Source organism: Lagopus leucura, unplaced genomic scaffold (genome assembly GCF_019238085.1).
Source record: "Lagopus leucura isolate 7727_CA_CO unplaced genomic scaffold, USGS_WTPT01 Super-Scaffold_100004, whole genome shotgun sequence".
Lineage (NCBI taxonomy): Eukaryota > Metazoa > Chordata > Aves > Galliformes > Phasianidae > Lagopus > Lagopus leucura.
In genome coordinates this window covers 36145383-36167737 of record NW_024962264.1, presented here as the reverse complement: position 1 = coordinate 36167737, position 22355 = coordinate 36145383, and the positions used below count along the sequence as shown (strand labels likewise).

Below are 22355 nucleotides of genomic sequence, written 5' to 3'. Positions count from 1 at the left end.
GTGCTGGATGCAGTACGCACGTTGGCCAGCCCAGCTAGAACAAACCAAATGGAGAATGGTTTGCTGACAACATGAATGCTCCCTACCCAGAGGAAGGGAAAGGAGAGCTCCTCTTAGTGCTCCTTACAAAATTGAAGCTAAGAGCCCCAGAAAGGATCACACCAGTCTCCTCCTCCTCCCACACAGTCATTTAATTTAAAATAACAAGAATTGCATCTTTCTTTTAAAAAATATCTACAAAGTGCATACACATTGAGACAGGTTATTCTTTGTTGGAGAATAGCACTTGAAGTAGGAGCTTTTTGTGTTTGGTCTTAGCCTACATAAATTCAAGGGGAATGCCTGAAAAATTATAATATGGTATGAGGACCAGATGGCGAAGTTAGAAAGACAGATTAGAAAGTGGGTGCACACTTTTAATGATCTGTGTAATTAAACATTGGAACAATTTAGCAAAATTGCAGTGGATTTTCCATATGGTTTAACATGTTTTGTACTTGGACTGCTTCATAACATGGTATCTTGTAATAAGTTTGTAAACAAAGTTTGGTAACAGACTTTTGCCTCAACTTGCAGCAAGTGCAGGAAGAGATTTAAAATTATTAAAAGGAAGGCTAATAAAAATATATTATTATATCCAGGTAATCGTACCATCATACAATACACGGAGATTTCAAGCAATTTCCAAAAGGAATTTTTTCTCTAACTCAGTTAGAAAAAGAAGAAAAATAATACCCATAAGAGTTTTATAATTAAAGCCAAAGATTCATTTCCGTTTGAAACAGATGGTCAGGCAAAGACATTCTGGATAATTTAGCAAAAGCTTGTGCTTCAACTAACTAACAAATTGCCATTTTAATCTTTCATCTAGTTGCACAGGCTAACCTATTTATTGTGTATGACAGATCAGGAAATATCTGCACTGCTTCAAAACATAAACACAGAACCAATACAGATTGAGAATTACAAACAGAATTACTATTTTTAATGGAAATAATGAAAATAATTTATGATTGCAAATGAAGAGAAAGACAAAAAAGACACACACAGTAACAGAAAATGAGACCAAGAGTTGAGGGAATTGGGAAAAACCCACCAGGACTGTAATGAATAGCAGATATCTAAAGTATCACTGAGATCTTGCAGTGTAAGTTTATATACAGTTTATATACATTGAAACACAACTCTTTTTTTCTTTAAAGTAAACTATGGAGCTATGATATTTGTACACAGTTAGATCACTGGATTGATAAATCTTCATGGCAGCACTAGAAACAAGCTTTCACATCTGAGAGTTTCTTTCTCAGGAGACAATGAGGGAGAGAGTTGTTGACACGCCTTTACCTCTGGGGATAAAAGCAATTGCTGGTGATACTACACCCTCCAACAGTGTTTCTTACATCTCCCTCCCTAATTAAATAAATAGCCATTTTGGTTTACTGCTGTTGCACCAACACTTGTAATTCATGAAATACTCATTTAAGCCAGTAAATATCTCACCTAGACCTGTGAATAGCAAAGTGTCAGGCTTGCCCTATTTTTCATTATTAAAGCTTACAATGTTTTTTTGTCACTGTGGATACCCTTGTACACAACTGTACTTTTGTTTCTATTTTCAGAAAGTACCAAGTGAAAATATAATGTGAATGAATGGACGAAATGATATTGTGATGTAGTTACAGACAGAATAAATTACAGAATTAGAAGACAGTTCTACAAATATATTGGATATTATCCTGGGGAAAACATAACTCATCTTGTATTCAGTTGAAAGTCTTAGGACACAAGTTATTAAGTAGCCCTGAGTATTCCTCTACTCTCCACTCCTCCCACCTAGAACATGGACACAGTTAGCAGTGTATTTTAGAACATAGTCTTCACCCCCTCAATCCATTAGCATCCATTAGCTCTCTTCATCTCCAAATTCAGTATGCAGCAGCTACACAAAGCAATTAAGAGACAGCCAGTAGTACCTGCATTCTGATTTAACTACTGCTGCTACAAAACTCTGGTGGAGCACATCTGATGAAGTGTTTGAGGAATGCTGACCTTATGGTTTAAACATCAGGCTACAGCTCAGGACATTGGGCTTTTGCCAGCCTTTGCCAATGACTTCCTCTGTCACCTTGGAACAACCTGTGTCTCATTTTCTGTAGGTAAAACAGGGACAGACATAGTGCCCTGCACTGTGAACTGCAAGGGCAGATTTAGTAAGCGTACAGTAAGTGCTCAAAACCAAGAGTACGCACAGTGAAGGAGAACAGTTGAAGAAAAAACTAGGTAGCACATCACATTAAATGCTTCAGCAAGACAGAGCAAATTTCATCACTCAGCAATGATATATCACCAGGCATACTCAGAACCAAGAAAATCAGAATGAAGATTTGTCCACGGCTATGGAAAGCAGCTATCTTATGGCACTGAATATTCACTTACATGATCAAAATGTACAGTTTGGAGAATGCAGCTGTTAGAACACTCATCTTGCATGCTGCCCTGAAGCGTGTCTGAGTAAATTTAATACATGTGGTTTAAATAAGCGCAAATGAAACAGGGACTATTCCCATGAATCATGAAAAGAGAAAAAGTGAGTTTTGAAAAATTTACACCTTAGAGGAGGAACTCTGTATCTTCCCTGAATTATAAGCATGGGTGCTATTAGGTTATTTTGGGGATATAAAGTATAATAAGTGTATTTGATATCCTCTCTATCGATACAGTTTCATCTTCTGTATTGCCCAGAGTGCTTTTGGAAAAAGGCTATGGAACTTGAAATAAGGAATGGAATTGCTCTGAAAAAATCTCCAAGTCCTTTTTTCAGGGAAGTTTCAAAAAAGTTTTTCCAAGTGCAAGAATTAAAAACACAAGGGGTAAGAGATACACTGAACAACAGATGCACAGATCTGAAGCCCTTTCCCTTCCCGGGCTCCCAAGCTGGGAAGTGCCATCCTGAGACCAAAGCAGCAGGGGATGCTCTAGGCTCAGTACTGCCAGCAGGGCAAGGTTTGAACATTACTGCTGCCATCCACCACAGGAGATTCAGGCTCCCTACACAGTTTGGTGCAAAATTGTTTTGCTGTTTGAACTAAGCAATCAACAAGCTACTGTAACTCTGATGGTGCAAACAAAGCATACACCAAATTGCACTGGCAAAAAGCTTATCGGTTGGCCTTCAATGTAGCGGTTAGAGATCATGATGAAATGGAAAAACTTTCATGGGAATGAGTACTGCGTCCAACCCATGCAAAATGACTGCAGACAAGATGTGCAGGTGACACAAAGGCTGGTGGAGTGATATACAGCAAGGGGTCAGGGCAGCCACAAAGTGATGAAAGTTACTTGATAAGTTCAGTAAACTTCATAAATTCAACAGAATGTGTTTTACTAACGCTCCTGAACTGATGCACAGAATGAATATAACAAGGGATAAAGGTGTACTAGAATTAATGGTTAGGGTGGTGAAAACCCTTAATTCAAGAGTCACAGAGGGCATGCATTTTATCAGAGGCAGAGGTCTACACCTTACTACTGAGGAGGTGGTATTTGTTCCTTCATACAGCTTGAATGAAATTAACACTGTAATGTTGTATTCACCTCTGACATTCATATTTCTCTACCAAAAAACTGAAGAAGGTGTGCAAAAAAGCCTCAGTTTCTGGAGAACTGGAGAAAGTGCCATACAATGCTATAGCAACACTGTAAGGATCCCAACTGTTTGGCTTCTTTTTTTTTTAAAGTTAAAGATTGTGTACAGATGTATAATCAAAACAGGAAAACACCAGGTGCCAAAGGACTATTCAGTCTTAGGAATAAATGCATCAAAAGGCAGCACACTGTAGCCAGAAAAAAAAAAAAAAATAGAAAGGAGTTACACATATTTTTTAACTCAGATATTAAATATTACAAGAGATGTATAATGGGAAGTAATAGATTTTTAAAATTCTTTTCTGCTTTTAATCACATCTGGATGCTTTTTTTGAAGTTTAGCCAAGTAACTTTTATCTTCAGTTAAATAGAATTTACTAGGTTTAAGTAATTAAATAGGAATTAAAATACAGAAAACAGCAACCCAGTAAGCTTGTGTTGTTAGCAAGACACTGCATTTGAGAAGTCTAATGTATAAACCTGTGTACCTCTTGGCAGCAATCATGACAAATTTGAGAAAGACATGATTTTAGCTGGACTTCAAGGACTGTCTTCTACTACAAGTCCTGATGCTGGCCTTTGCAGGAGTGGATAAGAAGGAAACAGATGTCAGTGATATCTCAGTCTGCTGAACCTGCAATAGAGAAAATCTTCTGATTTTAGTACAACCCCAAGTTCGTGAAACTGTGGAAGAAAGTTGTAGGAAAGAAGGTACAGAAACCAGAAGATGTACTGTTTCATTTAAACTTGTTCTGTGGAGCTTGGCACACTCACATGCTAAAAAGCTTAATGACTTCCATGTTAATGACTCGCTAGCTTGACCTGTGAGAAGTTGAGAAGAGTGGTGGGAGTGGAAGCAGCATGACATGTTCCTCCCTTACAGAAACCCAGAGGAGGTTTGATGTAAACCAGGCACATTTTGTTCTTATGCTGCTGTTCAACACAGGAGGGTGCCAAGCACATTTTCACATTGATATCAAAAGCAAAATTAATCATTTGGCCCTTTTTCCTTTCAAAGAGAACTCAAAAAATCTAGTGGCAGTACAAATCTCAAAGAAACTGAGTTTAAAGAGAGCAGCTGCAAGGTTGTGAGTCGCTGAAGGCATCGTGCAGGCTGGGGCTGTATGCTCTTTCCACGGCCCTGCAAACTCTTGTTTGTGGAGATTTACTTTTATTTTACCCCATGCCTACAATGGACACCCTTCTCTGCTGCCAGAACAGTATGGAAAAGATTTCAATGTAATTTTCAAATCCTTGGTAGCTACACGCACAGTAGTAAGAGATCAATTATTCTTGTATACTAGAAATTGATCTGGATAAGAGAATGCTCAGAGATTACTTCAAGAGCATAAGAAATTTGGTAAAGATAAACAGTACTGAACAAAAAGCTTCAACATTTTCCTTGTCAAAATTAATTCTATTCACTCCATGCAAAGTGATAAAATGTAATGAAATTTGCTGATGAAAACTGATGAACTAATCAATACAAAAAGAGGTGTGCTCTCAGAAGAAGATTTAAGAGGGTTGCCCAAAGGAGAAAGATTACTAGTTACACCTTCAGCCTTGAAGTTTTGCCAGTATTCACAGCTTGTAAAGTTTTTTTTCTTAAAAAAAATGAAACAAAACAAAACAAAGAACCAGCAGGTGATGACAGGCAAAGTATAAAGACCTTCCATTTATCCTCCCAAATTGCTCCTTGCAACTTGCAAATTTTTCATTCTGTGTACCACACCAGCCACAGCTTAGTACTCTTTCTTTTCTCATAGGGCCATGTTTTCCCTACTTCTCTAGCCACCTTAAGAAACAAAAACATATATTTGTTATCTAAAACAAATAAATTCATCTACCACAATGGATTTCAGCAAATACTGAGTTCTGAGACTACTTCTGGCCTTTTTGAAACTGCATATTAGATACTTTTAATGGAGAACCATTCCTGATTTCAGGATCATTTCACTTTCTCTTGCATGTAGTTCTGTGCTAGATAATCTTAATTAGCATGAGCAAAGTTTCATTCAAAAGAAGAATAATCATGGTCGTGTCAAGTAATTCTCAAAAGTGTTCTTTTTAGACAAAGTTAAGGAATGACAACAAACATCATGGCCTATAGTAATTTTATATGATTATACAGTTGACTTTTACAGAGACTGATGTTTATGAGGAATTTTTAAAACAATTTTTATTCTATGTTTATATGATATTATATATTCAGACCCTATTCTCCATTCATTATTGAAATTGACAAAAACATTCATTAATCAGTTCTTTTATTTTGGTTGCAAGCTCAACTTTCATAATGTTGCCTGGATTATAACTCATACAAATGGAATTTATGAAATAGCTTATAACTGTATCATGGAATATACCTGTGCTGCGACACCCATTTGAATCCAAGCACTAAATAAGAACTTCTTTCATGCTTTAAGCTATATTTATATCTACTATTATTAACTCATTTGGCAGAGGCAAAAACAAGCATAACTCAGGGAAAGGGAACATATTTCTCTTTTCACACTGGCCTGCCTTTTACATAACCTTTTTGCTTCATCAAGAACTCAAAATATGTTCCACGTAAATGAAATGAAATGCTTTATTTAGTACGCTGCTCTACAGGAATGGAACACAGAAGTGAAGCTTGTATTACCTATCTGCTAAGTTAAATCTTACGCTCTTTTTTTTGTTGGAATGTACATTCTCTGTCTTTTCTTGGAAACCAGAAAATAAATGATTAAGAGTAAAAAGAGCAAAGCCAGTGCTGTCCTAAGAATACAGATCAGTAAGGCGGTAGTTAACAGGTGAATTTCTGAGTACTTTTCTGAGCTAATGCTATATTTTGGAAAAGTGGACCTCACACTGATAGTACAGTTTATGATATATGCAACATGAAGTAAACTGTATTTTATTTACTTTGCAAAGGAATATTCTCAATTTAAAGCAAGATGACCAAGGGAGCCTGTAGTTAGCCTCTGAATGTTATATACTAAAAAAGACAAACTTTCTTTCAGGACTCAGATAGAATGGACAACAACAGACAGCAGAGATACAGTTCTTTGCTCACATATCTCTATATCTGAAAAATAAAAAAAAAATCGTACAGATCATACCATGTGTCATTACCACTATTTTTCCTTATTCAGAGAATGACCAATTCTCAGTGACATTTGTTGTCAAAGTCGATAGATCCAAAATCCACATTTATGCTCCAGAATGCCACTGGAAGGAATTCAGTATCTTAAGATAGTTCAAGAATTCAGATATAACCATGTCTTTGATCCAATTGCATTATGGAATCTACTCTTTGCCATCAACCAAATCTGAAGCTACTTCAATTAAAATAAAATTTAATAGAGCATTAGTTCCTAGTCCCAAATGCAGCTGCCCAGTATCTGACACCATATGCTCTAACTTTTGTTGCAGTATCACTTTGTGATGCAAAAAGCTAATGCTATCCATATGAGTAAAAGGCAACTTTGAAACTGTGGATGGCTGTGTAAAAGCATTGAGTGCACACTGCTGAATGCGCAGAGCAATGAAAGAAAAAAAGTTGTTTATTCTTTGCAGTAAGACCAGTAAGTTTCAGTGTTGTCTAGACAATACCTCAGATAACCCATTATATATAATCCTGTATAGGTGGAAGCATGAGTGCTCTTTCATCAGCTTGAAATCCAATCAGCATCCATTACTTCCAGGCAGAGAGACAGGAAGTTGCAGGGTTTAATGGCCTAATTCACTTTCTATACCAGTTGTGTGTCCCAGCAGATATAGAAACCTACCAGATGGCTTCAGACACTAATGACTCCATTACTTATGATAACTCATCTTCCATTCCTGAGCTTCAGTACTGTCCCTCACCTCTTACAACAAGATCCATACAAAAAGATTGTCATTTTAGACTTACTTACCATTCATAGTACTTCCTTCCACTAGTATTTACCTGTAGCCAGGATATTTTTCTCTCCAACTTCATTTGAAACTAAGTAACAACAGTAACAAAAAGCCAACATAACAGTGGTTGATAAAATTATTGAATCATTTGAAAAGCAATTTATAGAATAAGATTGAGAAATCCTAAAAAGGGCAGAACTAGTATTTTTCACACCTGAAGGATTTTAAGAGAAATTTAGCATGAAATAATATGCTTGGTATGCAAATTTTGAGGAAAGGCTTTTGTGTTTCTGTTTTTTTTCCTTTTTCATGTTTCTCTTTCTTGCTCTGTGTCCTGCATTTGTCTTTCTCATTCTTGGGGCAGCTCTGGTAGGGATTATTGTCCAGGATCACAGAGAGTTATAATCACAGCTGACTTTTTATTGTACCCATAGCATTTGTTAAATATGCCTACAAATTGAGATAACTTAAAAAAATATCCTTCCTGCCATTCTCCCTGTGAAGCCTTTTTCTAGATCTTCTCAAAATTTGCACAATAAATCCTCCTGAACAAAGTATTAACTGCCTTAGTGTGTCTGCCCAGCAATTGGAAGGACTGTTGCTTTTGATTCTGAGTTTCAGGACTGTGGTTTCAGTGGTTTCTTTGAACTGTTTGCAGTGCTTACCTCTCATATCTTCCCTGAGATTGGACACGTAACACATCCTGGGATGTAAATAACCTGTGAAATCCTGCTCTTTGAATGAATGTACTACTTACAACTCTGTAAACAGAAAGTTTGGTTTGAGAGCAGAGTAGTAGCACTGAAAACAAGAGAACAATGTATTGCTGGAGTGAAAACAGGAGTAATAAGTAGACAGGAAAATGACAACGTGGTGTTTTCTCACCATGATCTTCTCAGCAAATGGTTCAAGAAGGCTATCAAACTGTGCCTATTTTTAACCCATTGCAAATCCAACCTTTGCCCTAAACCAGATCAGAGTTTTGATTTTTAAGGGAATCATCCTAACTGACAGCCACTGCAGCCTTAGAAAATGTACTCCTAATGTGTGCTCTACAAACACTTACATTTTGGCACATATATTTCATGCAAGAACTGATCCACTGTTCTGCTTTGCACTGTTTGCATTCAAAGACTCTCATTTTGCCTGAGAAAAAAAGAAAACAGAAATAAATAATCACAAAATAAAACGTGACCAGAGAATAATGCTCCCTGGTTGCTTTAGACCAGTAACAGCCAAAGCAATGATGAAACATTTCATGGATAAGAACGATCACTGATTGTGTAACATTCTACTACAGTGTCTTAATTATATTATGTCAAAATAAATTAAAATATCTCAATCCCTTTTTATATATAGTTTAGCATACAATCTAATTTTGGCCCTTTCTAAATGACCTCAGAAAGTCAGAAACGTTACTATTTCTTACTGATGCTGAACTCAGTGTTCAATACAGGCCTATTTCAAAGATAAATATGATCATTTATGTGTTAAAATGTAAACCAGACAGCATATTGTTTCAAAACCAGTTCCTGCTCCCTTGACTCTTCTCCTAATGTTTCCTGAAACGGAGATTCATTCTCAGACTATAAATATTCATCATAAAAAGTGTATCTGCATTTGTCTACTTGGTACACACATTTGTGTATCGGTAACTGATGCACACTACTTTTAAAAGTCTCACTTCTTCTCAAAGACAAAAAAAAACCCATGCATTTTCTCAAAATCATGTGTTTTACACAGGACACTTTGGAGTGTGATATCTCAAGAAGTTATTACTGCTCCTTTTAATGACATTAATAGTACCTTTAAAAGAACTGAGAAATTCTGTTAGAGAAAGGCTGAGTTCCTAATTACTCACTGAATGTTCTGCATTTTAAATAAAGCTAGACAGATTTCTAAGATTAATTATTCCCCTAGAGATCACACAATGGAAAAGAATAGTAACAATATTGAACACTTACATGCACACACACATTATCCCTTTATTTACAAGTACTTCGTTAAGAAGTCCACTCATTAGATCTTCTCAGTGTATGCATTATAGAGTAACTCTAAAATTTGACTAGCTTGTTTCTAAATATTTGCTAATGAGAGCTTTATTCAGCTTTGTAGCTGCAAATTTGCAAATTACCAGGTTCTGATAGTATACATCTGCAGTTAGTTCCTTTTAAAAAAGATTGGGGACATTTTGGAGTGTTGAACATGATTCAGACTTTAGTGTGCAATGATTTTAGAAATGCTTTCATTTTTCAACTGTAGTCAGTTTATATGAATGCAATTTCTGATTCAAATGAGATGTAGTTGGAAAGCATGCTTACTTTAAATTTTACCAAACTGTGTTACCAGCTATTTAGCAAATGAATAATCTATTTTACATAATTCATCTTGAAAGTTGAATGAGTATGTGTATTGTATCAATTATCACAGATCACCAGACATATACAATCTGTACATCCCATTAATCATCTTCACAGACATACTGGAAGGAGGCAAAGGTGAAGGAGCTCTCAAATCATACATGTATTGGAAGAAGAAATTCTGCCTCCGAAGTTAAAAGTCAAAATCATCCTTGAAACAATAATAATAAGTTTACTGAGTTTGTTTAAAATAAGCAAGGACAGAATTGTTATTTTTGATGCAAAAAAAGAGACAGACTACTTTCCTGAGTGCCATAAAAATAAACTATTTTAATAGCCACATAAATAAAAAGTTTAAAGTAGATTTTTTCCCCCCAAACACAAAGATGGCCTAGCTTCTGTACAGAAACTGAACAATATTCACGTGACTACTTAATTAAATAATCACTTTGTTACATTCAAAATAATTGGAGGCAAATACATATTGAAATGATGTACCTGAATCATTCTCCTCTCTCATCCTAGCAGTGTCTACAGCATTTCCTTGTTTTACAGTACTCTGAGGATTTGGATCTGTTGAACAAAACTCTGAATGACTGAGTGAAAATAAAATTAAAAATCAAAAGCAAAACAAACAACCCTTGCATCACCCACTAATTAAAGTTTGAATGGAAAAGAAGAAAGTATTGTGCTGTAAAATAAATTACGTCTTGCATGTTCTGTAGAATAGATATCTTAAAGTGTTTAAATATTACATTCACTTTGGTGATGTGCTTTTGCCTATGCCTATAATAAATTATATATGACATGTGCTAGTTATTCAGGTGTGCTGATAACAACCTTCTGGTTTTACTACAAATGAGGAAAGGTTAGCACATTTAGAGAATTTAAAAAGTATTTCTGGTTTACCTAAGAGAGACACTGTCTAATTCAAAGCAGCTTTCCTACTATCGTGTTTCTCTCCCCAGCACCCCCAAAAAAGATACTGTTGGCTTCAATTTTTGCTGTGTTTTATCAAAAAACGTCACAGGTTGGTGGCTAATACTCTCAGACCTACAGAAGTTTTCAAGCTTTGCTTTTCCTTTCTCTCTATGAATCATCTGCCATTCCAGACTCTCAAAAAATTCTAACTAATTCAGGCAAGGAACAATCATTTGTCCATCAAAAATGGGCCTTCTGAAGTTAGGAGTAATTGTGTTCTTATCTGGAATTTAGCTGTGATGGAAGAGCACCATTCTTCCTGCAGAGGAGAAAGTCTGTCACATGGATGTTTATGTATGTTTGATGCAGCGTCAAAATATCTCATCCTAGTGAAATTTGAGAACAAATTAAAAGATGACAGCTTTCCTCTATAGTGCAGAGCAGGCATTTCTGGTATATTGTCAGAATTCAAGGAATTTGGGCCAAGCTGTCTTAGGCTTGGCAAAAACAAGAATGCTGAAAGTCTATCCACCAGCAAGACGTGATCGGCAATGTAATGATTGTCCTTTTTTCCGATTTGCTTTTTTCTTGTTCTTGTCCTTCTTTTGCTTATTAGCACCTTTACTTTTATCTGACTTCTTCTTTTCATCCTCTTTAAACCATGGACCCCAGACTCCTCCATTCAGCTTTGGGTTACTCCGTGGATCCTTAGGTGGGTACCGAACAGGAACCGCAGTCTTATTAAACTGTGAAAGCCTCCTCAACAGCTGTTTCACTACATCAGGATACTTTGCAGAGAGGTCCACCCGTTCATATGGATCAGCAGTTATGTTGAAAAGCCACACAGTTTTGCCAGCTGACCAAGAAACACGTTCATTATGCCAGCGATTGGGGCCCATGTTGCTGAAGGCCTGCGGAGGAACCCAGTCACTATATCCTGGATTTCCTGTCAGTAGTTTCCAATGATTCACTCTGATGGCAGATTGAATTGCAGTGTTCCAGATCCCATAGCCAGCTGCCCAAGAACCATTTTTGGCTTTGGTGTAAATTGGGTCAATGTTGTGTAAGATGTCTACCCGTGGAGAACGTCTGCCTTCGCTAATGGTTTCCCATATATCATAGCCATCTAACTGGATATCTTCATCAATCTGTCCTTCAGCCAGTGTGATCAAAGTGGGGAACCAGTCCGTGATGTGCACAAGCTCCTTACACACAGACCCTTTGTTTTTCAGAAGGGGGCTGTGGACAAACCCAACAGCACGGATACCTCCTTCCCAGTATGTTCCTTTGCTCCCTCGGAGAGGCCAGTTACTTCCTCCAGCCATTGGCTGCCCACCGTTATCTGAAGAGTATATGATAATGCTATTGTCATAGTAACCGTACTTCTTTAGAGCAAGGGTTACGTTGTTTATGGCTTCATCCAAACAAGCTAGCATCGCAGCATATCTTCGCCTGTTTATGTTATTTATGGATCGATAATGTTCAAAATACTTTCCTGGTGCCTGAAGAGGCGAATGAACAGCTTGGTAAGCAATATATAAGAATATAGGTTTCCTGGGATTGTGAGAAGCTAATATTTGTTGTACTTTTTGCGTGTACATCTGTGTGGAGTAGATGCCATTGTCGTGATCCCAAGCTGCATTATCATTCTCATACAGGTCATAGCCACATATTCCAGGGCTGTCACATTTGAAGTGAGTGTAGTAGTCACCGCTGCCTAAGAGTGAGCCAAAGAAAGTGTCAAATCCTCTCTGTGTGGGCATGCATTCTCTGCGATAAAACCCCAAGTGCCATTTGCCAACCATGTGTGTTGAGTAACCAACCTCCTTCAGCTTCTGAGGTAGCGTGACGTTATCCAGAGGTAGGCAGTTGGGCTGGGTTGGCCGTATAATGGAGTGCTGAAGGCCGGTGTGTATCTGGTACCTGGGGGCAGGCAGGAGAGAGACATTTGCATCAGGCAGGGGGAAAAGGAAAGCCTCAAGCCCTTACCCATGGACACCCATGCATATAACTGATAGAAACAATTCTTAAGCATGAAGCAATTTTTATTTGAAACATTTCAGAGTGCATATGTCAAAAACTAACAAGGTTATACTACTAAATCTGCTGAAGCAGGAGAATGGCATCTGTTTTACTTCACGAGCATTCAAAAGAGTGGCTTCTCCCTCGCTGGCCACTGGGCAACAATACTAAACAAGTAACATGACACAGCACATCACACACTCCCCTCCCTTTTGGCCTCATTTTTAGCATTCTGATTTCCTTGTAGCTGTGAGCAGTGTCAGAGAATCTCAGAGGCAACAAGCTCCCTGCAAAGCATTAGTTAGGCATTACTATTTTAAAGCTAGCAGTCAAACTCACAGACTTTTCCAGTATCCCTCATGTATAATACAAACCCTAAAAAGCAGAATGATTGCATTGTATTTTTGAGCATGAATAAGTACCATAGCCCTGACTCAGGCCCAGTTCTCACAACATGCACAATCCTGAAGCCCCAATGATCAGACTTCTGGTGATTCATCATGCAACATGCATATGGGCTATGATTTAGTAGAGACATTGCTAATGTTATAACAACTGAGTCAGTCATCAGCACACACGTGATGGGGCCTGGCTCTGCATCCCTTGGAGTCCGGAACACCTACAGTCCCATGCTGTGACGTTCATTTCCTAAGGAAGAGGTGTAAGCATGTACGGATGGTGAGTTAGGTTTGCCCTAACTAAAAGGAAATTTACAGTGAAAGATGTTTATGAGAAATCACTGAAAAGAAAGTGATAATTTAATCACGGATCTTTTGTTCAGCACTCATTTTCTGTCTATGCCTAACATTTCTCTGAAATGTTTCCTGTCAGAAACTGAGTTAGTCTAAATATCTAGATATACAGGAGCACTGACATTTTGAGATACATATTTTTTTTCTCCACAGAAAGCTTTATCATGTTACCATTTCACAATGATTATGAAAAAATATTTGGATGAATACAATTTTTACAATACCTCATGATTTGATAGTGGTAAACATATATATACCTATACTGCACTTGGCAACTGCAACAATAGTATATTTAAAGGATGGGATAATAAATCCTGCAGCATAGTCTGTGAGAAAAGAATACGTACAGTATCCATAACATTAAAAAACAAATTCAGCATGGGCAGTAGTAACAAAAATTAAGCACAAGTCAGTTTTTAACACTTAGACACTACAAATAAAATTGATCAGCACATTATAAACTAAAAGAGGCTTCTCCCTGATTATAAGAACAGACAAAATTCTCAGACATGAGTAGAACTGCTAGGTGCCTCGCCACTGTGAATCCGCCTCAAAAATACTTTTACTATTTTGTGGTAACAGAAGTTGGGATTTTCTGACGCATTCTGCTAATACTGCCAATCTGATTGGCCTCCTGAGCTATCTACAGAATTAAAAACATTAAGCTCTGCCTTCCCATAAATAACCTAGTCTGCTTCTATATGATGTCTGCCTGGACAACATCTTAGTAGGCAACATGGATGTTCTTAATGCCTGCCAAGCTGTAATAATTGTGTTAACTTCCATCTTATTCTTGGACTTTCGTTATTTTCACAGAACCAGAAGCTGTAGTCCAACTAAATAACTGCAGAAGCTTTGGGTGTTGTGCTCCTCTGCTTTAAGCAGCGCTGCTTCCCTCTGCCTCTCTGGAACTTTTTCAGAGCATTGTTTCTATCTGTAACTAGTTTGTGCATCTGGAGCCCTGCCATCCAACTGTCCCAAACTCACAGGCTGGTGCTGAGACAGGACAGACTGCATAGCAACAGAGCACTTCCAAAATAATGGGTTTCTGGGCCTTACACTTTACTTCCATGAAAGAAATGTCATGCATGCACAAACATCCACATCATTTCCATGATTAGTTGCATTTTTCTTTCAGAACAGGTAAACTACAGCAAGGAAACCACAATGAATAATGGAAATGCCCCATATTTCAGTTCACTATTTCTTTGAGATCCCACAGGGTACTATGCTAAGAAGATATTTAATTTCCTTCCCCTTCTCTGTCCCCCTGCCTTGTTCAACTCTTTCAGCAAATTCCCCTGATTGGATCTGACTGAAGCTCCCACGCTGCTACTCTAGCGCACAGACCTTGCCTTCTCCATCCCTGCCAGACTAAAGATCACCACCCAGCCCCAGTTGGGCAGTTTCTCCCATTACACTGATTTTGCTGGCATTTGCTGTTGGAATTTTCTTTACAGTGATGCTGGAGTAATAGAGACCCTGCTAACTCTTTGACAGACAAGCAGAATGTGAGGGGAATGAGTAACAGCACAGCACACTGCAAACTAAGCTGCTTCCTGACAAAGCTTACACAGCAAGTATGAAACTCATACAAAGTTAATTCACATAAAAAAATCATAACCAACACAGAGATTTCCCAGCTTTTCAATTATACATCCAAGCATGAAATTCCTACACTGGCTATTTGAAAAACATTGAACTAAAAAAATATCAAGAATTAGCTTCAGTTATTAGACATTATTCTTAGTTATTACACATTATTCTTAGTAAAATATCTGAAATACAGCAGTGCCCCTTGTTGCAGTAAGTTATTCAGCATGCTGGTTATAATACACACAGAACAGTCTTGCTCAAATTCTGCTTCACATACTTCTGGTATGTTTCCCATATGTGTATGTGTCTGGTATTTATGGCAGATACGCTTCTGGATATACATACATGCACACATACAAATAGGTACGCATATGTAAATTGACTTACGTAAATAATCATTTTTAAGATAGAATATTTCAACTGCAGAAGTGTCTCAATGCAATTGCAGCCTATAACTATCAGGACACTCTTCACTATCACAAAAGCGGTCAGGATTTGCTCACTTTTCTGTGCCACATGCCTTTCTAATAGATCCATTATGTGCCACTATTACTTTTCCAGTGAAAGGATTATATTTTCAAAGGACTTTCAGATGTTTCATGAGAAAACAAAGGAATCTGAGCAAAAGACAGTGATTATATAGAAATAAACTGCATAAGTAGCTAAAGGAAAAATATTGCATCATTATCATTTTGAAACTGTATTTAGACTGCGCAAGGGAAGAAAAAAATGAGCATGGCAAAAAATAAAGGAAATAAGAGGCACATGCTAATACTCTGGGGGAGTCCCCTAGACTCTAGTGCATGAGCTCACTATCTGCCAAGATATTTCTGTGGAATACATTTTGTAGATTTCATAGTTTCCCACCACCAACTTGCTAATTCTTCAAAATGCTTTGGTTGAATTTAATCCTAAATACAGAAAGCAATTTATGATAAAGAACAGCCTGGAGCTCCTCATTATAATAACATTAGTAACCAGGCCAATACAAATAATAAATAATTTAATAATAATAATAAAAAATATAAACGCTGATGAGTTGCACAAAGTAATTGTCCTGTTTTTCAGACTTTGACCTCCGTGGACAGTATTTACATTAAGGTGAAAGAGTGACAGTACTCTGCAAAAAGTGTAGGTGTCCAGGACTTGTGAATTCTTCATGTCCACACTGTCTTTTCTTCCACCCTGCCCCTTGAAGATTCTAAGCCATGTCTGTGCCCACTAGATATCTGAAATTTGAAAAATGCCTTCTGTTCTTGTTTAACAACAACACCAACATAAACCTAACTAAAAATTATTTGAAATGTTCAGTTAATAACATACCTACTGAAAATTATAAATTACAAAAATGTTTTTGTTATTATTCCTCACCACCTGGGCATGTTTCTGCATGGTGGATTTTCTACTCTTACTTTGATTTTATTGGTGTGGAAGTTGTTCAGATGTTTACAGTAAAAACACTGCAGTAACTGTTTCAGCTAAGGCAGCTGTATAGTGCTAGCTGACTGTTACAGCACTGTTCATTTGCTTGTAGTGGAAACTTGAGAGCCATGGCCTCCCAGAGAAAGTATCTTGGTGACTTTGTACGACCTTTGGTTCTTGAATGCCGAGAGAAATATTTTGGAGGTTTCTTAAATTAAATCAACAAACAAGCAAATCCTTCATCCTGGGTTTGATACTGCTTTCCACCATGATTTCCTTTCCTGTTTCACTCTACAAGGACACACAGCTAAGCCAAAGACTTGTATATTACTCCTACTATCTCTCTCAAGGTGCAGTGACAATTAAGTTGCTAAAGCACCTGAACTATATGTTCAGGCGCTGGAGTCTTTGTGGATATAAATCCCCACGGAGACACTACAGACATTTTGACCTGAAATTGAGGAATGCATGAACATTTAGAGGTCTAATTTCCTATTTCTGATGTCCTCAGTAATGATAAACTACTTTTCCACTTCTCATCTGAAGAACAAACCAAACTACAGAAGTAGATCAATGATACTGATATTTGTATGTTTTCACTGCTATTCACTGAAGCAGAGAGCAAGACTAAAGGTCTGTAAGAGAAAGAAGTTCTCTTGGCATGTCTCAACCCCATAGTGCTTATGGGGTCCAAAACATATGTTCATCAAACCAGTTCTCTTTAAAAACATCTCAAGGAGTTTTCTATTGAGCACTTTCCCCTTAACTTCATTGTAGGCTCCCCATCAAGAAAGAAGCTCAGATGTTTTTATTTTGTAATGTGAATGTAACAGACTATTAATTTTAAGCTTTTGTAATTTTAAAATACTGCATTAATTGTCTTCAAACCAGGATTCTTTCAAGGCTCACTTAAGATTACCAAAGAAGCACAGTTTTAAGTTCCTAATTTCAGGGACTTTTGCTAGCATGTAGAAAACTTATATTTATTATGTTTGCACATCTTAGGAAACAATCAATCATGGAATTGCTCAGGTTGGAAAAGACCTTAAAGATCATCAAGTCCAAGCACAAACTTATCATACTACCCTAACTCTAACAACCTTCTGCTAAATCACATCCCTGAGCACCACATCCAAACAGTTCTTAAACACATCCAGGAATGGTGACTCAACCATCTCACTGGGGAGCCTATTCCAGTGCTTAACAACCCTTTCTGTAAAGAAGTTTTTTACTGATATCCAACCTAAACTTACCCTGGTGCAACTTGAGGCCATCTCCCCTCATCCTGTCACCTGTCACCACATTGGATGAGTTTTCTCAAATTTTAAAATAAATTACAGACTAGGATTCAGAAGAGATTATTTAAAATAGAAAAGGCATCGGAGAGTGATAATACTGAGGTATGCATGCTGCATTAAAGAATCATTACTGATCATTTCTGTGTTAAAGTAAAAGGCTTAACAACTGGTAAAGAACAGGCTGTGACATCTTACTGTTTGTATAAGGATAGTTTGAAACACAGTTATTTCACCTCGGTGAAGAATGCAGGAATCAGTGACATTGTTTTGTGTGGAGGCTCCCCTTCCTCTGGAGTCCAAGCTTGTGGGGAGAAAAAAACACCAACACCCAAAAAATGATTAGAAGCAGGACTCAACGACCAGTGAGAGCAAATAAACATAATAAAAACCTCTTTATAGAGGACTAGGCTTTTACAAACACTGATTTTTTAAAAAAGCTGTTACTTTGGGCAGCTGTTTTTACTCTTAATTAGCTCAAAGTTGGTTTGCGCTCTGTCAGGTACTTGTTAGCAAAGTGGCAGCTGTGCAGAGGCCATTCTGCTTCAGCCCACCAGAGAGGCTGGGGAAAAGCACAGCAGCAATGTGCAAACTTGCTGATCAGCCATTGACCAACATGAAAGAAACACAAAAATGTGATTTTGCACCCATAGTATTTGCCATAAAAGCTACGAGCTTTATATCGAATCTGTTCAGGTTTTGAAAACTCAAATTTCTTTGGTGAGAGACAAAGCAGGCAGTAGACATCTCAGCATTCTTCACGAATTTCTGCTTTAGACCAGGTTAACTAAAATCTTCTGTTAATCATATCCTTCCTCTTCAGTACTCGTGTCTGTATCCAATTCTATGTTATACATTTTCTAAACACTGCCATAGAAGTCTTGATTTTTGAGCAGTGTAGTCTTCTCAGAAACACTCTTGAGGAGCCCTGGATCTGCACAACAGAAATTAGTTTGTCTTTCAAAAACAGCAGCCTCTGCAGCAGTGCGGAAAAAATATTTTTTTCTGCTGTGAGTTCCAGATACTTGATTCCAAAGTAAAGTTATAGCTAACATTTCAGTTCAACATGTAGTTTAAACATGAGTGTGATTTCAGTCAGATAGTGGTTTGAAACACGACCAAAGTAAGTAATCAAAGTTTGTCCCATGAATATGAGTAATGCTACAGGTACGGAAATAACTCACAAATCAGCCATGCAGCATTCTGACCTGGTTAAAATTCTGAACAAAATGGAGGGAAGAAAATTATTTATATGTGAAAACATGATCAGTCATAAGATCGACCCTCATGCTAAGCAATAGAAATTTAGGATATAATGAAAGAAATGATGTGTTGGCTTATGTCGCCTATTTTTCTCTCTGTTTACAGGTGTGCCTATGACATTCTGTATATCTACAGTATTTTCCAAGTGATTTGAACTAGGTAAGAAATGGTTTTATTGACACATGGAAATGTTACTATAGCTAGCAGGTTGCTTCTCCAAGATGGCAGTGCATGACTTTGTGGCAGAAAGATCAAAGAGTTTCCTCCAGAGCATGGAGACAGTTCTTCACTAGAGATGAGCTGTGGCAGGAGGGATCAGAGGAGCTGATCCAGAGCACCACACCATGGCCTGCCAATACCAGTTAATTTTCTAGAAATGTGAGGGTGACAAAGACCAACCATTTACAAAATAAACATGATCTCTATGATCCCCATGGCCCTGGTTCCCAACTGTTAAATTGATGGAATATTGAGCACAGGCTGGGGTGAGATATGGGGGGATGTAACTGCCTCACCTTTCCGCTTTGCTCTGACAAGAAGCCCAGGAAGGGGAGGGAAGGCAGAGTGACAGTAAACACAACCAACCCTCAGCCATGCAATGATTTATTAACAGACTAAGAATTTCACAGTTTTTTGTTAATTATCCTTTTCCAAGGAGCTATTGGCATTCAGGTATGCCTGTTTAACTGCATGGCAACTGAATCTCATGCAAGGTCCGATATTTGGTCATCTAAAAAATGTCCTTACACAACTATACTGCTTATACTGAGAACGTATTTTTTATCATCCGGCACCTTGAAATGCCACCCAGAGCTACATTAACAAAAATAAACATTTATCAATAGCAAGAATTAGAGAAATCTTGAGCGATCACCTTGTGGTGGCTCGGCAGCCCCAGAACTCTGCCATTCAAAAGCAGGAGAATCAACACAGAAAATGGTGCTCATTGTGGCTTTGTTTGGTGCTCATTTGGCCAATTTTGCATCTTGAGGATGTGCACCAGTGGTCCTGTCTTTTATCCTGCCCACCTCCCGCTGACATCACAGTCACTTCAGGAGAGAAGCAGAGCATGGGGAACAGCAGGAAGAAATCTCTTCTCTCTAGGGTTGCTGGTTCTAAAGGAAATATAGCTCAGTACAGAACCAAGCTGGGAGATGAAAGAAACAGAGACCTTTACTTGCATTTCCTTCAGGTTAATCTCCCTGTTTGTAAGGGGTACTTTGCACAGTGAAAAACAAAAACAGTGTTATGAAACTCATGCAGAAGTTTCAACTTTAAATCAGCCCTTGCAATTAGGAAATAACGTATGAAAATAACTATTTTTCACAAAACATTATTAAGCTCTCATCATACCCACTACTAAACTTCCCTGCCACTGAGACAATTTATCTGCTCAAATGGGAGTACAAAAAGGGGAAAGGAGAATGTGGGAGTAAGAAGCAGCTGGAATGCATATGTGTATGTGCAGCTATTGTTTTCTTTGCAAGAGACTGCTGCAGCTGTGGAAACAGAGCACGTTGCTTCCAACTTTATTTCTGAATGTTATTAATTTAGAAAAAAAAAAAAGAAAAAAATGTAAGATGGCATAATCAACACTCTAGGTTTCAAGTCTACATGTAAATGACATGAAAACAATTTGAATAAAGGCTCTGTGCACACCAATCACACATTCAGACGTTTCCACCAAATTCTGTGCTCTCAGCAAAAACCGATTCCTTCAGATTTTACCCCTAATCAACGTGTTACAAGGAAAAGAAATACGTTGCTGTGAGTTTAGAGGTGTACTGGAGCTGAACAATAAGAAAAGAAGGTCACATAAGCAGCCCATCCACGTGTGTTTCTCTGAAGTTAAGGCAAGCAAATAGGAAAGGAAACACCATTCATTAGTATGAGATGAAATTCTCTGATCTGCTCCAGTCCTTTTTGCAGGAAGGAAAACAGAAGAACATGAAATAAAGGGAGTCTAAAAGCAATAAATTGCAGTGCAGAAGAATTCTCCCCTCGGGTACAACAATAAAATGGTCCACAGACTGTTGTAAGCACTGCACAAGCACTGCACACGGCTGGAGGAAAACCAGCACATCAGAACTGGAACACAGCAGTTGGTGCTAGTCCCTGTGCTACAGCACATCACTCCTGAGCACTGAGAGCATGCAGGTGGCCTTCATCTTACACTGTGTGTGTGCACTGCTGCACTTTGAGAGCATACAGCTCAGATACTATGAATATCCTGGACTAGGCATGTTTGTAGGTATGGTAAATTTCAGCGACTCTTCAAAGCATATTGTCTAAAAGAATACGTCTGATATCATAGGTCTGTTTACGTGTTTAGATCTAAAGTAGTGCCATCTACCTGGGTGATGTATTTTAAAGTTAAAATTTTTGAGGTTTAAACTTACAATTCTGTGACAGCTTAGGAAAATATCAATCTAAATGTTGTAAAATGACCTTGAATTGACAGCGAGGATGACTGAAGACAAAATGACAAGATATAAAATAGAGGCTAACAACTACCATATCATTTTATAGGTAACATGATAGAGATAATTACTTTATAATTAAAGAACATTGTGGGACTGAAAAAATCAGTTTTATTCAAGATTCAGGCACATTTAGAGTATTTTAGGTATCTTCACATAACATCCAAATGCTGTGAAATCTATCATTTCCTATTAATGACTGAACAACTACATAAACATGGCAATTCTGAGTGTAACCTTGGAGACTGCCATAATTTCATTGCTTTACTGATCTTAAGTATATCATAGGCTAGTAAGTTTCTTCCAAATCCTTAGATTAGGCTTTAAGACTTTAAATTAGAGATAAATTATTACTGAGAGTATGCTAATCAAGCCACAATCTCCTTTAAGTATTTAGACTATTCCTATTATCCTGTCCTATGATACGTCTGAAGCTCAAGTGTCTTAAGGCAGCTATTACGGAAAAAAGAGATTGAGTTCTAGTTCCCTTAACTAATATGTAGCTACTTAAACAGAAAAATCAATTCCATTAATTTTAATTGAATTTTTTCTTTTCCTCAGCGTCATCAAGATACCAAAACGAGCACCTGAATTAATGGCTGAAACCCCTATTCCATTGCAGAGATCATAAATACCGATTAAGAAATATTCTTAGATGATTGCTTGTGTCATATCAACTTCACTGTTCTATTTGTTCTGCCTAATGTACTGTCA

General features: G+C 37.6%; 1 protein-coding gene across 3 annotated transcripts in view; it reads right to left on the bottom strand.

Annotated features, from left to right (window-relative positions):
- Positions 1-22355, bottom strand: part of ARSJ (arylsulfatase family member J) — an 85727-nt gene that overhangs the window by 36195 nt on the left and 27177 nt on the right. For 2 of the 3 annotated variants that reach the window (XR_006178739.1, XR_006178738.1), the window contains exons 2-4: positions 10389-12734; positions 8597-8676; positions 4134-4279 (exon numbers count right to left, since the gene is read on the bottom strand). Coding sequence is in view for 1 of the 3 variants with exons in the window: in XM_042870441.1 (XP_042726375.1) it covers positions 11336-12734 (1399 nt within the window). In the remaining 2 variants the exon portion in view is untranslated. Of the gene's footprint in view, positions 1-4133; positions 4280-8596; positions 8677-10197; positions 12735-22355 lie in introns of those variants that run through there. The other variant, XM_042870441.1, reaches the window with a different exon arrangement.